The sequence below is a fragment of the Colossoma macropomum genome, unplaced genomic scaffold, assembly GCF_904425465.1.
Source record: "Colossoma macropomum unplaced genomic scaffold, Colossoma_macropomum, whole genome shotgun sequence".
Lineage (NCBI taxonomy): Eukaryota > Metazoa > Chordata > Actinopteri > Characiformes > Serrasalmidae > Colossoma > Colossoma macropomum.
The window spans coordinates 4548447-4568107 of NW_023494804.1; the positions used below are offsets into that span (position 1 = coordinate 4548447).

The window sequence follows — 19661 nt, forward strand, 5'->3', positions numbered from 1 at the left end:
GTATTTTTTCAAATAACGAGTTGTGTGTATACGTCACCGACTTGGTGGCTGTATTGTAGCACCATTTTGAAGCATGTAAATAACTCACAGTGAGGGCTTGCCAGGCTAAAGTACAGCCTCCACACATCGGGGGTAGTTTAACATGATGTTACAACAAAGACTCCCATAGTAAACAATGCGAGAACTCCATATTCTCCAATGTACATTCTAAGGAGTTCATTTTCATGGTATTTTACAGATTGAACAGAAATTTACTGTAGATTTTATGAAAATAAAATGTATTGCTGCTGTCAGAAGAAAACCATTTTTCAGGTTTTGACATAATTTGAAAATACCTGTTGCTCTTTACATTGTCTCTAAATGACATGATGAATGGACCAAAAGAAATGACCCAAAATGACTTGGAAAAATGTCTGGTTCCATTGACTTACATTAAAAGTAAATAATAAAGTTACCATTTTGGAGATACAAGGTTTTCTTCCGACAACAGCAATTTTCTTATATATTGCATTATAGTTTTATTCATTTCATAAAATATTTTTATATATTTAGGTTGTAAAGCTTGTTTGGTTCAAACGACATAAAATTGTACTAAATTAATTGTGTTTTTTCTTTGACTTTTGGCAACTGTTCAAAGTGGCTTCTCCAGCTATGGGGTTAGTTGAAATGTTTGCACTCTGTTTTTGGCTATATTTTAACATAAGATTGGCAAGTTTATGTTTATGATTGTATGTACACTGAAAGCCGCTGAAAAATTAGCATAATTCACCACTTACATAACTAAATGATTTTTGTCCTTCAAGATGAAGTGAAAGCACTTAGCTTGGCATCTTATTGGCATTACACCTTAGCCATGGGTGGGTCAAAACTGGGTTGCAAAACTGTGAACATCAAAATCTGGCCCAGCTCTCAAAATAATACTTTCCCATACATAATTGCATATCTGTTACTTCTATACAGATTACTGTAATAAAGATAACAACAATGAAGACACCTAAATAACCACTGCTCAACCTCAAGAGAACTCTCTTAGTTTCCATCATTTCCATCCATCAATAATCAGCAAATGGAGAAACAGGTTTTATAGCTATAATTGCTGTAATTTGTGAAAAACACAGTAAAAAACCTTCATATATTCCTTCAGAAGAGGTAATTAAACCTCCTCATGCTCCGGAGACATCCACAAGGAACTGTCGTCAGAGCAAATGGCTTTCATTTTGCACTCAGTTCCGACTGAGACGTGCCTGTGTGCATCTACATGCATTAAAACGTAGTGTTTACAAAACGCCCAAGCTGAAAGCTTCAGGCTTCTGATCCATGGCATCCGATTGCAGATGGAAATGCATTCCAAATCAATCAACAGCTCCCTTACAGGAAGCACCGGGCGCATTAGACATCAGTGCCAAGCAAGCGGCAGGACTTTTCTCATAAAGCTTAAATGCGTCTTTAATAAGGGCTTTACTGAAACACGGCCTGCAGTTTTAACATAGTGAAATGATTACTCACCACATTATACCCTACATAAGCAAACCTGAGGCCTCAAAAATCTCACAGCAGAGCAAACCGGTTGGGTTACGTTCTTGTGACTTGTAACAGTAATTAAAAGTTAAATATGGCCACAAAACAATAGGCCTCATTCACCAACCGAAATTGAGGAAATTTACGTTTTTTACGAAAATTTTGGACATTTGGACATTTTGGACATTCATTCACCACTGTTTTCTTATTTGGGACTTGTTCTTAGGTAAGAACAGAATCTACACACAGTCAAGAGCACAAAGATGAGAACAGTTCTGTGGTTTAAGAACACGTCAAGAATCTGACGTAGACTTTTCCTTAGGCTTTTTCTCAAGAACAAATTTCCGAACAAACTTAGGAAGATATTGGAGAATGAGGCCCAATGCTTTCTTCATGTTTCTTGTTCTAACCAAGGTTAGAACACATACCTCTAAGCAAGCAGCCTTGGTTCTTTTATTGTTATTGCGTTATTTTTGGTGGCTTGGCAAAAAAGCGTGAGGGGTAGTATCTTCATGGATAGTCAGAAGTACATCAAGATTTAAGACATGGGGACCAACCGTGCTGTCAAAGCTTTTAATTCAATACGCAAATGCAAGCTTGCAAGACTTAGGCATTAATGTTTATATCATTAACATTATATTACAAAAATAAATAACAATAATAAAAAATATGTATTTTATTTCAAAAATTCATTTGTCACAGAGATTTTGGTCACTGGTGTTATCAGGACTTTTATGTTAGTATTTTCAACTCTATTAATCTGCTTCTTTGGGTCGAGGCTCATCAGAGAGGAAGCAGCTCAAGGCATGAGGAGGCGAGTCACATTTGCTCACTGTATTCATTAATTTATTAATAATTCTGTTTATCAGGCAGCTCATAACTTCTATGTGTCATCAGTGTTTTGTGCTTTAATGGCTGGGTAATTAAAATGTTGTCACAATGAAGCCAAATATCATTTTTATTACTGATTTTAAATGTACAAGGTCACCTGACCAACAACGAGTCAGCCAATTTACAGAATCCTCAGTTTTAACCAGAATGTCACTGGAGTCACCGTCACTGGTGTTACACCATATTCATACAACACCAGTGACTGATGTTTGGAGTTAAGCTATCCTTTCTGCATATATGATAATAGGAGATGTTCATTGACATATTAAGATTGTTTTGTTTTGGGGTGAAAGAAACTGATTTTTAAAAAAAAATGTATCCACCTGAATTCCCACTCCAAATGGTGAATGACCCACAAAGTTTTATCTTCACAAAAACAAACAACAAATGTGTGGTTAACTCATTTTATGATGCAGGTGTATGTATATGCACATGAAAGTGTGAAAGCATGATGTTTACAACAGCCAGCCAATCATGAAGCATAATGAGGAGTCAAGCAGTCATTTGTCAAAGAAAGAGAAAGAAATCATACTATGCACTGTAAGTGTCTATAATCAGAAAAATAATCACCGTCACCATGGCCAACATGTTAGAGCTTATTGAATTGATAAGTGCTATTCTTGATAAATATGCAGTGCCAATAACTGGCATGAGCAGCTGCTTTGCACCCTGCAGCCACCAGGGGGCCACCTAACAACTTCTGGGTTATTATTGTATCATTATTTTGTCCAAGATGCTCGAGTGAGGGGGTGAAAGCAACAGTCTCAAAATAGAATGTGCACATCTGGAGCTGAAAAATGGGGAAAAAAAAGATGATGAGGAGAAAAAGCTTAAAGGTAAACGTTTGTTTCATTTTTTTGTGACCTTAACGTTATGTTGTTTTGGCTTGTAGAAGAAGTTAATCTGGGGTCTCAAATTTACCTCAGAGAGAAAGACTGACTGAGATTCAGCTTCACGAAACCTAACAAACACACACACACAGTTAACTTGTTTTACAACAGTGGTTAACTTTCTCTGTTAATCCAGGTTTAGATACTTAGACAGATTAATCTAGGTGATATTTAGACTGTGATTAATCCAGGTGCAGATATTTAGGCTGTGATTAATCCAGATTTAGATATTTAGACTGTGATTAATCCATGTTTAGATATGCAGACTGTGACTAATTAAGACTCAGGCTGTGATTAATTCAGATTTAGATACTCAAGCAGTGATTAATCCAGGTTTAGAGATTCAGGCTGTGATTAACCCAGATTTAAATATTTAGACTGTCCAGGTTTCAATATTTAGACTATGAATAATCCAGGTTTAGATACGCAGACTGTGACTAATCCAGCGTTATAGATTTAGGCTGTGATTAATTCAGGTTTAGATACTCAAGTAGTGATTAATCCAGGTTTTTATACCCAGGCTGTGATTATTTCTGGTTTAGATACTCAGGCTGTGATTAATTCAGGTTTAGATATTTAGACTCTGATTATTACAGTTTTAGATAATCAGACTGTGATTGATCCAGATTTACATATGCAGAGTGTAATTAATCCAGGTTTAGAGACCCAGGTTGTGATTAATTAAGGTTTAGATATACAGACTATGACTAATCCAGCATTATAGATTTAGGCTTTGATTAATTCAGATTTAGATACTCCAGCAGTGATTAATCCAGATTTAGATGCCCAGGTTGTGATTAATCTAGGTTCAGATACTCAATCTGTGATTAATCCAGGTTTAGAAACCCAGGCTGTTATTAACTCTGATTTATATATGCAGACTGCAATTGATCCAGGTTTAGAGATTCAGGTTGTGATTAATTCAGGTTTAGATTTTTATACTGTGTTTAATCCAGGTTTAGCTACTCAGGCTGTGATTTAGTCAGGTTTAGATATGCAAGAAGTGATTAATCCAGGTTTAGAGACTCAGGCTGTGACTTATCCAAATTTAGATATTCGGGTTGTGATTAATTCAGGCTTAGATTCTCAGATTGTAATTAATTCAAGTTTAGATACTCAGACTGTCATTAATCCAGGTTTAGACATTTAGACTGTGATTAATCCAGGTTTAGAGGGTCAGGTTATGACTAATCCAGTCTTAGATACCCAGACTGTGATTAAACCTGGTTTAGAGACTCAGGCTGTGATTAATCCAGGTTTATATGCTCAGACCACAAAAGTCATGGACCTGACACCAGAAAAGCCACCTCTGTCAGAAGGTGGTCCCTAATTGGTGAGAATCTCAACCCAGCTGTTTAGGATCCAAAATACCAAACTTGACCTGCCCTGGAGCAGGTTAGGTTCCCAGCCTCATGAAGAGTGATCCAACATAGTGAGACTGAAAATCTGGGTTAAAATGGGTTAGGTCAGACCAAGCTTAAAGCTAGTCTAAAAGCAAAAAATCCTGCTTTGTCAGGTCCTTAAGGTAGAAGTTAATTAAGAAACAAAATCAAAGTGTCCTGCTTCATGGTGCGTGTTTTGCTGGAGAAGCATTAATGACAAAATCTTTAGTCTGATTTACTGGCTTCCACTCCACTGTGTGGAAATGCTGACACATAAAACATGCTGATTGCTTCATGCTGGTTTGTTTTTAAGCTTTGTGCATTGTGAAAGGTGAAATTCCTTTGAATGAACATCAAATTGCCAGTTAAGAAGAAACTGTTCCTCCTTATTTTGGACGGTCATTTGATATTGTCAAATAAACCAGGACGGTGCTTAATTTCAGGCCTAGGGACCCCCTGCCCTGCATAGTTTCAAAAACACAACCTACCTAACACACTCAAACAAGCTCATCAACTGCTTATCAATCTATATGAGCTCATCTATATGAGGATCAGGTTTTGGGGCAGGCAAAAATATTAAAATAAATACACTGAAAATGAATCAGTCACATTGGAGTTTTCACAAATGTGTGTATAGAAGGGTTACACTTATTAAATACACAGGATGTAACAACAACAACAACATTAATAATAATAATAATAATAATAATAATCATAATCATCATCATCATCATCATCATCATCATCTTCGTAGAGTCTTTGTCCAAATACACTTCATGAAAAAAAAATTCTCTGATTATCTAAGAAGTATCAAAGAATTATATAACAAAACTCTTCATCTACGTCATTTGCCTGAGCTTGTTGAGTGAAATCATCATCTGCTGCATTGTTAAAATGTCAGTTATGTAACTTGTGTTGGTGTTTAAACTTCCTGCCAGTCCACTGAAATATAATCTCACATTATTGCTGCACACCAGCCAAAGACCACCTTTCATTCATGTAATTTCCAGTTAAAATGGTCATGAAGTGCAAGCTATTTGTTTTCAGCATCTACAAAGAGGCAGAACGCATATATTTAACAGAAAATTACACAGAAGCCTCAACAACTAAATGTAATATCAGATTTCTCAGTGTTCACTGTGTCAATCTTTACCTTTATTACAGCTTCCATTCTTTTCAGGAGACTCACTTTCAGTTTCTCAAGGAAATCTGCAGACACACCTCCAAAGTTCAGTCTTAGAAGCTGGTTGATCATTTTCTGAAGTAATCAAACACATTCAGTGGTGTTGAGGTCTGGACTCTGGGGTGGTCAGTCCATCGTTCAGCTTCTTTGTTTGATGTGTCCGTCTCCTTTTCTCAGTGAGGTTCTTCTTGAACAGCTACACATCCTTTCAGACCCACAGCGCTGAGTCGTCTTCTCACAGTGGAAGGATGGACAGAATCACCTGTGGATGTTTTCAGATCTGAAGCAGCTTGATTTTCTCCTCTCTCTCAGAGATGAAAGCTTTAAGTGCTGTTTATCTGATGGGGGACAGTTTTGATGCTCTACCAGGTCTTCCAGGTGGTTGTTAGAAGTTTCTTTTCTCTGTAGCTTTTTATTAGTTTTTGAAACTCTTTTTACATTTATTTTCCTCTGACTTTCTCCTTTTCTATGCAAGTGGATTATCTTATATGTCACATCAGAAATATCTTCTGAAAGATGAATAACTTATACTTAATGGCTGTTTTGAGAGGAAATTAAAAACAGTTAGGAGTTAGGAGTCTCATTTTCTAGTTTTTTCTTTGACTTTGTTCTTCCTTATGCAAGTCCTATGTCTTATCTTTTTGAGAAATGCGGTTGTGTGCAAAAGTTTGGGTGCCTTTGGTCAAATGACATGTTTTGTTGATTTTCTAATTTAAAAATTATTTTACACATCCTCTACAGAGAACACACTTCTGCACATTTTACTACACTTTTTTTTATGAATGTAACATGTTGTTAAAAAAAAAAAAACATAAATTTGCGACACATATAAAGTTTTTCCAGTATATTAAAAATGTAAACAGAAATTGTGCTCTAAAAATTGCCATTTTAAGTTTGTTTACTGTAAAAAAAGTGCTATTTTATTTTATTGTTTGGGACAAAACACGTCATTTAACCAGGAATGTTCAATGCTTTGCATATGTGCTTATTTTCAGTCAAGGACATATGCAAGTCTTACAAAGTATTGTTTCTCCTATTATTTTTCTTTCCTCTTTTCTTCAAAGGACAACCCTTACCTCCCACCCACCCCCTCCTGCGCTTCCTTGGAAGCCAATTAAGAAAAGGTTCAACACAAAATGACAATAACCAAAGAAAAAAAAAGTTATGGAATAAAAAGTGCCTGCATAAAGGATGCTAAAAACATTTACGGTCTTCATAATGTACAATGAGTTTCAATATATGTTTAATTCATATAGTCTTATATTTGAGTGTCCAAGTGCATGGGGGGTCAATCTAAACATGTGCCTTATCACAGGCAGCTGCCCATTTGTCAAATAGGGGTTGCCATGTTTTCAGGAAGATATCACTTTTAGTAAACATACAGCGATATCTCTCAACATGTAGCGCTTTCCCCAGATCCCTAAGCTCCTGCCAGAATAGAGGGCTAGGCCTCAACTTCCACTACAGTGGAAATGTACTACAGTAAATGGTTTGGCCTTCATATTTATCAATGAATGAATTTACTACCACTGATTCAAAAAAGCAAGTAATAGATCTGACACAATAGTTTTATCAAGGGCTTTGATAGTGGAATATGAATTTACATTAGGGTAGGACCAAAACTTATGGGTAAGCATAAACTTTTGAATATGACTATATCTCCTGAAAAATGAATGAACTGTGCTTATGACTGGAAATTAACCCCTTAACATTCCAGGCTCATTACATACTAAGGATCATTATTCATTAACTACAGGCAACTCATGCTAAACTAATGGAGCTATTCTTAGGTTATAGAAGTGAGTAATAAAAGTTTAGGCCTGCTCATGGCTTGGTAAGTTAAATAAATGAAGAGTGGTATATATATATATATATATATATATATATATATATATATATATATATATATATATATATATATATGAGGATACATTTAGTTGTTTAGCTTCATTATTATTATTATTTTTATCATTATTATTAATATTATTAGGAGTATTAGTAATTTCAGCCTATCATGTCTCTTCTGTTATATCTGGATGTCCACCATTGCCATCCTCTTCTTTGCCAGCAGAGGGCAGTGAGAACTGCAGAATTTCCTGCTGAACATTTATCCATAACTGAGCCTGATGCAAAAAGAGCACATTTTAATGCAGATTACAGTAAAAGTTTTAAAACTGTTGGCTTTGGGGATCACTGTAAAGGCAAGTAAAAACTAGAGAGATAGATCATTTTCAATATTATACTTACTTCAGCAAAAGACTTTTATAATTAATTTGTAACTAATGTGTAATTAATGTGTAATGCGGTAAAACATAACGTGTATAGTTGTATGCAAAAGCTTGAACATCTAATCAAGTTACATGTTTTGTTGGTTCTCTAAATGAAAATAAGTTGACATATTTGCAAAGAATGCACTTGGCCCATGGCTTGTTAAGGGGTTAAATTCAGTGACGGATTAGATATTGTGCATCATTTTCACTTAGAAAATCAATAAATCATGTCATGTGAACAGAAGCCCAAACCCTATGACTGTATGCATTCCTATTGATCTGCATTCCCTAAATACCTCAAATTCACTTGGTCATGGTTTTCTGGATTGCTAAACTACTTAATTTGATTTAATGAATATTTAACAGTGCATGTTCCCACATGTGCATGCAGCATAATGACTATCCACATTGTTCAGGCCTCTTTACTGGTAACCTTTTGAGAAACTCCAGAACCCAGTTTTCTGGCAGGTGTTGCCTGTTGGCATTTTCACCTTTAAGATAGACTGAAAGTAAACAGCTTTGTGGCATCAGGGAAATCATGACTTGGCAAAGGTTCAAGAATGCATTAGAAAGGAGAGTGTGGCTTTCAGGAAGAAGGAGCAGTTTTCTTTTTCTCAAGCAACAATTTCTTTCAAACTAGTTTTGCATCCAACAATCAGCACATTTTTATGCAGAAGTTTTAAGAAGGTCAAGTTGAAATGAAAGTGCTTCAGCTGAAATCGTGCACTTCAGTGAATGTAAAATGCTTTTTTGAAAGACAGCAAATGGTCATTTCTTAGAGAAGTGCTATGTGATTTCAGGGCAACAAAAATAACTGAGATTAAGCTAAAGGAAGATATGTCTTAGCTTTTTAGAGGTCAAGGCCTGTAAATAGGTACCTATTTGCTTCATTACAGTTACAGGATCAGGTATAGATGTAATTACTGTAGGTTTTTTGGGCATTTTACTTACTGTACATCCTGATTTTTTGGTGGTCAAAATTATGTAAGGGGTAAAACAAAAATGCAAATTTAAACAACTCCCTTCAATTTTTTATTTTCCTTCTGTTGATCAAATTAAAATCAACCAGATACTTTTGTTCTTGATAATGCCCTTATCAAACATATAATTATTTCTATAATGCCTAAGCTTTGATAAAGCTTAATAAGGACACTGGGCACCTTAAATATTGTGCAAAAGATAATGATGCATGATGTACAAATTAGAATGCTTAATTTACTATAGTTACTGCTTAATAAAGTAGTAATAAACAGTGAGTTACCAGCTACCAGCTTGATAAACCTTAATATAATCTTAGATTACTGATTGTTTACATTGGAGCCCTCAGTACCAATCAGAGAATCAAAGCATATAGAAAAATATAGACATATGATACACATACTGATATTAAACATACTTTCTGTTTGGGGTCTCAGAAACCTTAGCTATAAAACATGGTTAAATATAATGGGTTTTCATATGCTTAATTCACTATAGTAACCACTTAATAAAGTAGTAATAAACAGTGAGTTACCAGCTACTGGCTTGATAAAGCTTAATATAGGAGTATTACAAGATCATAATAATGACCCCAGATTACAGTGTTTTCATTGGTGCCCTCACCACCAATCAGAGACACACAGCAAATGGACAACCATTACATTTAACCATGTTTTATATAGTTAAATTGGGAAAAAATAAACGTTTCCACAGGTCACATTTTATGTTCTTTTGTTATTTGCAATATTTAACCAGAGGTGCCTTAACATTTGCATATGACTGTATGGCCCTCTAGTTATCACTATACAATAAATATTTAATAAACTCACACATTTCTTGCAGATAAACTGATTTTAAAAAAATATTTTACCATTAGCACAAAATTCAACACAGTTTGTGAAACCTAATTTTTGCATTTATTAGAAATACATTGGAAAGCAAGCAAACATTCCAGGCTCCTGAACCCTAGTATTGTAGATGGCAATGCATCATTTCCACGAATCAATCAATAAAACAGCTCTCTTACAGGAACCCTGGACACTCAACAGTGCCAAGCAAGCAGCAGGACTTTTCTCATAAAGCTTAAATGTGCTTTTAATAAAGGCTTACGTTAACACAGCTCAGTTCTAAGAGAACAATAGCAATGAGGGAGATTAGTTCCTTCTAAGAGAGCATGTATACCAGTGCATCATATCATGTTTCTGGGTCATGTTCAGGTCAATGTCGTGTAGCAAAGGACTTCATCCTACAGCTGAAGGTAGCAAAATTTAGTAGGATTACAAATTTAGGAAGGATATTTTTCCACATCTCCAAAAGTTCAGTCCTAGAAGTTAGTCACACTTTCTGCTTCTTACAATCCAAGTAATCCCAGTTACTCATTTAGAGCCATCAGTCCATAAAACCTCACTGCAGATCTCAGACGTCCAGGTTTGGTGTTCTTGTGAAAATGTTCTTCTTTTTTTGTCCAGCCACACCTCCAAAGTTCAGATAGTTGGGTGCATCTTCTGCTTCTTACGATCCAAGTAATCCTAAACACATTCAGTGATGCTGAGGTCTGGACTCTGGGGTGGTCTGTCCATTGTTCAGCTTCTTTGTTTGATGTGTCCGTCTCCTTTTCTCAGTGAGGACGTCTTGACAGCTACACATCCTTTCAGACCCACAGCGCTGAGTCATCTTCTCACAGTGGAAGGATGGACAGAAACACCAGTGGATGTTTTCAGATCTGAAGCAGCTTGATTGTCTCCTCTCTCTCAAAGATGAAAGCTTTAAGTGCTGTTTAAATGATGGGGGCAGTTTTGGGGTCTACCAGGCCTTCCAGGTGGTTGTTAGGAGGCCCATGTGTTCTGTAGCCTTTAACTATTTTGTGAAACTCCTGTTTTTTTTTTAATTTTATATATATTTTCCTTTGACTTTCTGCTTCTCTATGCAAGATGGATTATCTTATATGTTCTGTCAGAAAAATGGAAATCAATAACTTATATGTGGATGTTTTGACCTAAAATGAATAAATGAGGGTGGCCTAAAATGTTATCATAGTTTATTTTCATCAACTCAGATGATTAAACTCATTTTTCATTCTGTATAAGATGGCTAGAATAACAACTGCTCATGTTTTCATATTTTTCTATGTTTTATATTTAAAATAGATGTACTGTGTACAAATAATTCATTCTTAAATATAACAAACACAATATTAACAAATGAATAAAGATTCTCTGAGAATTTCTTTCATACATAAGGGCTTAAAAAAAGAAACTGAAATAATTTACTAAACAAAAGGCGTCCAGAAATTCATGAGTAATGATAAAAAACATAGCTTTACCAATAAGAATGCTTCACTGAGACATTTTGGTCACTGAATTGTAATTCGTCTTAATTTTATTATTTAAACAACAATGAAATTAACCCAGGGGTCCACAGCTCCAGGTCTGGAGGGCCGGTGTCCAGCACAGTTTGGAGGCTTCCTCACTCAAACACACCCACTAAACCTGGCAATTAACAGATACATCTAATCAGGTTGTTTGAGCAGGTAGGTCACCAAACTGTGCTGGACACCGGATGTCCAACACTGAAGCTGTGCACCCCTGAATTAACCCATTTTATATCTTTTTTCTTTCCCCCCTTTCGTATCATACTTGGTCATATTTGGCCTGTAAAGCTATGCGCTTCCACCAGAAGATGGCAGTGTTGTACCGCTTCATTGTGTACACCACTCTTTTCTGCACATTTGCAAAACAATAAAACAGAAGTATAAATGACTTACATCAGAAATTTATTCCTAAAAAATATACTCTCATTTTTATATTTACTTGTTTTGGTTGATTTAATTTAATTTTGCATGAATTTATCACCATATTTTGTTGTATAGTTTTCAATGCCTGTATATTTGCTTATCATGTTGGACAATATTGCAAATGAGGGTCACTCTCAATGTACCCTTTAGTCTAAATGTTGATTGATTGATTGATTGATTGATTAAATTGGTATCTTCTCAGTATAGACTCTGCTGTGCTACACTAGGACATGCATATAGAACCTTTACTTCATGTGAAGGTACACTTTCCTTAAAGAACCTAAATGTGCTATACCAACTTCCAAGTAGATCTTCTTTAAAGAACCATCCATTGAAAAGTTCTTCTGAGAAACCAAAGTCCTTCTTCAATGGCATCACAGAAACCACATAGAACACCTTTCAGTCCCTTCCTTAAGTGTGGCCTATGAGATTGCACAGTTTGTGTTGTTTGACTTCTTATAACTGGGGTAGAGTTCATCTATGTCTTGGTTTTGCTTGACCAGCATTTCCATAATCATCTCCATCAGCTTTTTTACTTGGTGACGCCTTTTGTCGTCGTTACTAAAGGCATGATATCTGAAACCAAGTGTTTTTATCAGCCGCCGAAGCTGAGGGTCAGCAAGTTTAATGTAGTCACCTAAACTCCCACCTTTGAGCTTCTCTTTGCCTGTGAACAGAACGATCGCCTTTTCGACCAAACCCTCGCCAAATATTTTCTGAAAATTCGAGACGCTCTCTCTCTCACCCTCTGAGAAACGGCCCATGTGCATGACCAGTAAATACACCACAGGCTCCTGCTGAGAGAGTTCTTTACACTTCTTAATGTGGATCTCTGGATTCTCTAGATCTTCGTCAAAGAAATCTGGCGTATCGATGACGCTGACCTTTATCCCGCATACTAATCCCTCTGCTCTCTCACATTTCTGTGTTATGGCTGTGGAACTGGCACGAGATTCAAACTGCCTCCTAGCCAGTATGGTGTTACCAGTCGCACTTTTCCCACTGCCGGTCTGTCCCAACAGCACAATGGTCATCACGTTTCTTTCTCTGGGGTTTCTCTTGATGTCCGGCATGGAGGCAGCCTGGTTTCCTTCTAGAACAAAAGTTCAAGTGTATGTGTTATCATCTGTAGAATGCCACGGCATTGTTCAACGTGATCTTTATCTGCTGCATCGTAAAGTTGTTTACCCCAATACATAATTTTCACTTAGATCTAATACAAATTCATTGACTCTAAACCAACATAGAAGCCACTGAACCATTGTTAAATTCCATGAATAAACAATTAAAATACAGTTGCATGCAAAAATTTGAACACCACTGGTCATTGGGGCAGTCATAGGCTGGAGGTTAGGGAACAAGCCTTGTGACTGGAAGGTTGCTGGTTCGATCCCCAGAGCCAACAGTACATGACTGAGGTGTCCCTGAGTAAGGCACCTAACCCCCAACTGCTCCCCGGGTGCTGCGGATAGGGCTGCCCACCGCTCCAGGCAAGTGTGCTCACTGCCCCCTAGTGTGTGTTCACTAGAGTGTAAGTGGTGTTTCACTTCACGGATGGGTTAAATGTGGAAGTGAAATTTCCCCGTTGTGGAATAAGGGTCTCTTAATCACTTAACTTAAATGATGTGGTTTGTCGACTTTCTACATGAAAATCAGGTAACACATCTTCTACAGGGAATACGTTTAAATATAGCATTTTTTCTGTACATTTTAGTGCACAATTTCTATTTAGTTGCTAAGTTTAACATATTAAAATAAAGAATAAAACATAAAACATAAAATGAGATTTTGCATAGCCTTCATACTGTTTTATTTATTTATTTACTTCTGCATCACCATAACAATATGAATGTTTAGAACTTTTTTAATGGCTTTAGATAGAAATGGTGCTGTACCTATTCCATTGTCTTCTGCCTTTGTTTCCTGAGGAGGACTCAAATCAGTCTGCAAGATCTCTTGAAACACGTGGTCTTCAGGCCTGAGCAAAATGTTAGTTATGCTGTCAGGATTAACAATTCCATAAAAGCTGTTGTACAGAACTTGGGCTGCAGCATTATTATTATCATTGCAGTAACACTTTACTTGAAAGGTGTCTACATAACACCTTCATAACGTCTCATATAAACACTTCATAGCATGTTAACGAATGCTTAAATTGACATCCATAGTCCTCACTTTTCTTTTTGGCATATTATTTTCAGCAAAATGCCTCATTTCTGGACAGCCAAAATGACCTCACTTTACCCCTTTGGTCATTAAGTGCTTTGACATATTGGCATCTTTGCCTATATTTAAGCCTTCTTAAGCATTTGTATTTTCCACTTTGTTGTTATTTCTCCTTTTGCTCTGTCATCTTCAAAATTTGTTGTGCCAAAGGTTCAACTCAACACTCTATACATTATTGAGAAAAAGCATTATCTTTCTTGACTTTCCTGGGGCTAAATGCTAGCTATGTTATTCTGTTAAGGAATAATGAATACTTTAGAGGTTTTATTTGATCTTTTAGTGATGTTCTTCTTCACCTATGGTATTGGAGAAGGCACAAGTATAACTGTGCATTGGTTATCATGTTTAATCGACTCCCTTTGAGGTTAAACATTACACTGCTATCCCAAGAATTAATACATTCTGTTTTGTCTTCAAAAAAAAGTGACTTACATTAATGTGGCTGTCCAGCATCTACAGGGAATGGATGAGTTTTATTGCCTTGTAAAATTCCTTCATGCAGTGAGTCCCACCACCATACTTAGATTCAGTCAAATGATTGTTCATAGCATATTTATGAGTAATGTACTGTCCATGTAGTAAAGTTACATGCGAAGCAACTAATGCTTAAGAAAAAACAAATAACTAAAAAAGAAGTTGGAAATATAGGCAAAAATGCCTGAGTGTGAAAATACTTAATGACCGGATATCATTTTTATTTTGGCTGTCCAGAAATGAGGCGTCTTACAGAAAATAATATACTTTTCCAAAATGAAAAATGAGGACTTTTATTTTGATCTCAGTAAAATGACATAGTACTCCATATTAATGTCATATAAAACATGTATACTTTGCAAATGTTTATTTAACCTCTTACCAAGCCATAGGCCTACCAAGTTTTATTAACCATTATAACCTAAGAAAAGCTGAAGTGTTTTGCATCGAAGTCCCTGTAGTTACTGAATAATAAGCCTTGGTATGTAATAGGCCTGGGACTTTAAAGTGTTAAACATTCATGAACATGTTATCAAGTGTTTATGTAAGATGTTGTGAATATTTTATATCAGACATCCTTCAAGTAAAGTGTTACCATTATTGCTGTGATTGGTGGTGTTGTTGTGTCTTACCAGCTCGAGTCAAGCATCTCTTCGTTTTCTGTGATTTCATAAAGTTTCTTAAGTTCATCCAGCAGTTTCATTCTGTCCATTCCATCATGGAAAAAATATACTTTCCCACTGCAGCCATGAACAATCTTTCTAAGATTATGGTCATCTTCAACTAATGGCGTCTTTTCGTTGACCAAGACAGGAACCATTCTGTCCACTATTTTCTGTCCAAATCTCTGCTGTAGGTAGATGAACACACTGATATCCTCCTCAGATACCGGCCCATGTTGAAGCACCAGGAGAAACACGCTGCGACACTTACTTGATGGGTCCATATACTCCAAAACCTTTTTCTCCATGTCTGAGTTTGGTGTGTTGGACAGGTCAGCAGTATCAACAATGGTGAGCCAATCTGCATTTATCTCACATGCTATTTCATATGTTGATTGGTCTGGCTTTATATCATCATAGCTGAGAATGGCTCTCCTGATAGCATGTTTGGCAGTGTTGCTCCTGCCCAGCAGCACAACAGTGTCAAAACTGTGGTCTTCAGATGACTCAGCATTTCTCGCCAAGCCTGTGGTCACACAGTTTATCATTTTTAGGTTTTCACTTCATTCATATGTAACATTCTTCACATTGATGCAATGGTCCAGCCAAAAAACATGCATACCCAAATGATGGTCAGCAAAGACCTGCTTTTTGTCTAAGGTTTGCCGCTGGCTATGTACTGGAGCCATGAGGCTAAAGGATGTTGCACTTTTCAAGTAGGAATTCCCAGATTCTTAGTCAGAGGTGGGAAATTTGTGTCTTATTCAAAGGAATGGAAGCCTATAGCCAATTGTGCAAACAGCTGTATAAATCATCATATATTTGCCTCAAACTAATTTGAATTGTTAAGTAATCTCAAATAGACATTGTCTGACCTACTCTTATCTATGATGATGGACAAAAATGGACAAAATGCTAGCACTGTTTTTGTCTAAGTCACTAAGTTTACCCTGCTAAATAAGGCCATGAGAACCACTAGAATTGAAACCTGATGGTTTGGCATAATGGTTACCCTTAGAGACCTCTAATTTCCTGTAGGACACTTTTAGATCTAATTGGGAATCTGAATCAAAACAAATGCACCTGGAGTCAGTCTCAGAACACCTGATAAACTAAAAGAACACCTTACACTGTGATATCAACCCATCAACCAAACATTTTTTTTTTTTAATGTTGGTAAAAAGGTTCGAGCTGTGGGGATGCAGCTGAACCATCAGCTTGGTTGCCATCAAGCTAGCAGCAGAGATGAAGCTGATTGGTCAGTGAGTTCATGACGCTGGTAGAATTTCACAAAAACTGAACAAATAAATTATCGTATTTATCTCATTTGGTGTGCAAGACATAATCTGTTATAATGTGCTCTGATGACTTAACTGTCAAATCAATCGCGTTCGGTGTGTAAAGGCCTTAATTCTGTGCTCACTTTGGCTCAGAAGTGGGAAGTTGGAGCTCAGAATTGCATTTTCAACCTCATCCAAGTGACACAAAAACATGAAATGAAAGCAAATATGATCAGCCAGCTAATGTTTGTGATATGAGAGGTAACTTTAACATTCATAATGTAGTGAAAATTTATGGTCAGCCAGCTATTGTCCCTGTTTGTTGAAATCTCATTTGAATGTAGAGAAGTGGTTTATTACGATTGACAGTGTGAGCAGCCATGTTGATTTGACGTCATATGCTGGGCTCGAAGTTGTGAACACAATCCCAACTTTTCAAGTAGGAATTCCCAGATGGGGATGTTTTCTTTGATTTTTCTTAGTCGGAGGTGGGAAATTTGTGTCTCATTCAAAGGAATGGAAGCCTATAGCCAATTGCGCAAACAGCTGTATAAATCATCACACACTTGCCTCAAACTAATTTGAATTGTTAAGTAATCTCAAATAGACATTGTCCGACCTACTCTTATCTATGATGATGGACAAAAATGGACAAAATGCTAGCCCTGTTTTTGTCTAAGCCACTAAGTTTACCCTGATGAAAATCAGAACCACTAGAATTGAAACCTGATGGTTTTCCTTTCTAATGGGAATTGGCATAATGGTTACCCTTAGAGACCTCTAATTTCCTGTAGGACTCTTTTAGATCTAATTGGGAATCTGAATCAAATCAAATGCACCTGGAGTCAGTCTCAGAACACCTGAAACAAACAAACAAAAAAAAAAAAACGAAATATTTTTGGTGACCAGTGAACTCCATCAGGAACCAACAGAAGCTTTTAATGGCTTCTATGATTTTTTTTAGCAGTTAGAAATCACAGCACTGTGACTCACATTGTGTCAGAATAGACCTTAATTACTCAGTTTAGTGTGAGGCATGTCTGAAGAATTAGGCAGGCAGTTTGCATGATGCTAACTTGCTTTTAAACATTTATTATGTATTAGCTACATTTTGCTCGAAGCTCAAGTACAGAAGTGAAGAAGCAAACTTCAGACACCAGCCCATATTTTGGCTGATTGATTACATTTTGGTGTGAGGAAAATACTCTGCAAATGATTTTTGGATGAGCCATTGCTTTAAGTATTTCCCACCTCTATATTTTTACTTTTTCTTATTTAAATTTGCACATTAGCTAGAACTGGAACAGCTGGAACTGGATATTTACTGAACATGAACTCACCGTAACCACTCAGGAAACTATTCTACACCAGGATAGCATCCGTCCATCTCCAGTTACACAAGCTCAGTCATGCCTTTACAATCTATTCACGGTCAAATGCTATTTGTTAAAAAGAACAAAAGAATTAACAACTTACTCTGTGACCTGCTGTCCATCCACCAGTGGTCAGCCGAAGCCATTACTATTTTAGATTAATTACATTAACTGTCAAACAACAGAAGACTTTTGCAACTGAAAGTAACACAGTGCATTGTTTGTGGCTTCAGCTGGGAAACAAAAGCAAAAGAAATGTGGTCTAACTAGTTCCAGATGTTTTAGATAGCTGAGTGACTGAGGTGTTTCAAGAGAATGCCTGTTTGCATTTTTGTGCATTGCAATCTTTTTTTAGGACCTTTCTCATTTTTCAGATTCCTCCACTACTGCACATGTTAATTCTTTAGATTTGTCTTTTATACCTTATTTATTCTTTTAAACAGCAAGACTTGAACAGAGTAACAGTTCTGGTTACAATCTCAGTTCCTTTTGATTAAAACTACTAAAGTTTGACAAAATTACACCATAACATGAGCCTTTAAGCCGTAAGGATTCCTCAGCGTATTTTACGCATTCAGGGAAGATTTAATCATTTCTGTCAAGTGAAAAAATACATGTCTGTCATTTTTACCTCATTTTTATTTAACAGAATCATCATGCTGCTTTGCATTTAAACTCTGGGCATATAAGTTGTTGTACACTCCCCCCTGCTGGGCCTGTGTGGTACCTCACATGACTAGGCCATGTGCTTTTGTTTTTGTTTTCATTCACCATGCTGCTCAGAGCTCTACCCATAATCTGATTCTTATTAGGAATCTTATTATCCATCTGTTTCTAATTCTAGGCCTTATAACCCCAGGACATATAGGACCTTTTTGAAATCAAGTTGATGCCAAACATTTCTTTCTTTTCTAGGTGCCCTTTGAAAAATGTGCCTAGAAAGAGTATTTAGGTAACAGCGCCATATCACCACCAGGAAAACAACTCAGTAGATACAAGGCAAGTCATATTGTGAAGGCCTTTAAGATTAAGAAAGCCAGCAGTGATAATGCAGTTATAATACAGGTGTTGTAAACCTGTTCATGAATGTTTCAAAGTATTTTTCCACTGAGTACTTTCTTGAGACTCATTTTTACAAGAATAGAATGATTAGCTTTTATTTCAGCAAACAATAATTAAGCAAAGTATTATAAAGAAGCTATGCATATGTACAAGAAGAATTTATTATACTTATGTTACCTTTAAATAGCTGTTTTTGGGGAAAGAATATATTGTGCTGATTATGAACTGATGAGCAATATAGATATATGCCGATTGAGCTAAATATAACTATGCATAAACAATATTAACTTTCAGATAAATTGAACTGCTTTGAATATTAGTGCATTAGTATGATTTATCCATTTTTTTTTTTTATCCATATCACATTTTATGTACAATCTTTAATCAAAGGTGTCCAAACTGATCAGTACATATGGTGTGAGCACTCCTGGTCAAATGATATGCCAATTTAACATGTTGGGGGAAAAAGAAATCAACATAAAATATAAAATGTGCCATAACTCTTATATTTATTCATGTTTTCCCCAATATGTTAAATTCAGCAAATGAACAGTAAATATACATTAAAATATGTTCTCTGTAGAGGATGTGTTAATTAATTTTCACTTAGAAACACCAGGAAAAAAATGTTATTTGACCTTTTGCATTTGAATGTAAATCTACTGTATTAAAGTTTGG

The 19661-nt window shown here is 36.2% G+C and overlaps 1 protein-coding gene across 1 annotated transcript; it reads right to left on the minus strand.

Annotated features, from left to right (window-relative positions):
• Nucleotides 1–11842: 11842 nt before the first annotated feature.
• On the minus strand, nt 11843–15339 carry zgc:172131 (uncharacterized protein LOC100002821 homolog). The gene is made up of 3 exons (XM_036595235.1): nt 15239–15339; nt 13802–13884; nt 11843–12999 (listed from the first exon to the last, which is right to left on the minus strand). Exons 1-3 carry the CDS (start codon nt 15316–15318, stop codon nt 12329–12331), a joined length of 834 nt encoding a protein of 277 aa, XP_036451128.1. The 5' UTR covers nt 15319–15339; the 3' UTR covers nt 11843–12328.
• Nucleotides 15340–19661: the final 4322 nt, after the last annotated feature.

Excerpts from the sequence above, each read along its gene's own strand:
- zgc:172131 (XM_036595235.1), bottom strand. The coding sequence starts at position 15,318 with ATGGACAGAATGAAACTGCTGGATGAACTTAAGAAACTTTATGAAATC. Across the intron at positions 13,885-15,238 it reads GAGATGCTTGACTCGAGCTG|GCCTGAAGACCACGTGTTTC; the intron begins GTAAGACACAAC and ends CATTTTGCTCAG. Across the intron at positions 13,000-13,801 it reads GGCAGAAGACAATGGAATAG|AAGGAAACCAGGCTGCCTCC; the intron begins GTACAGCACCAT and ends CTTTTGTTCTAG.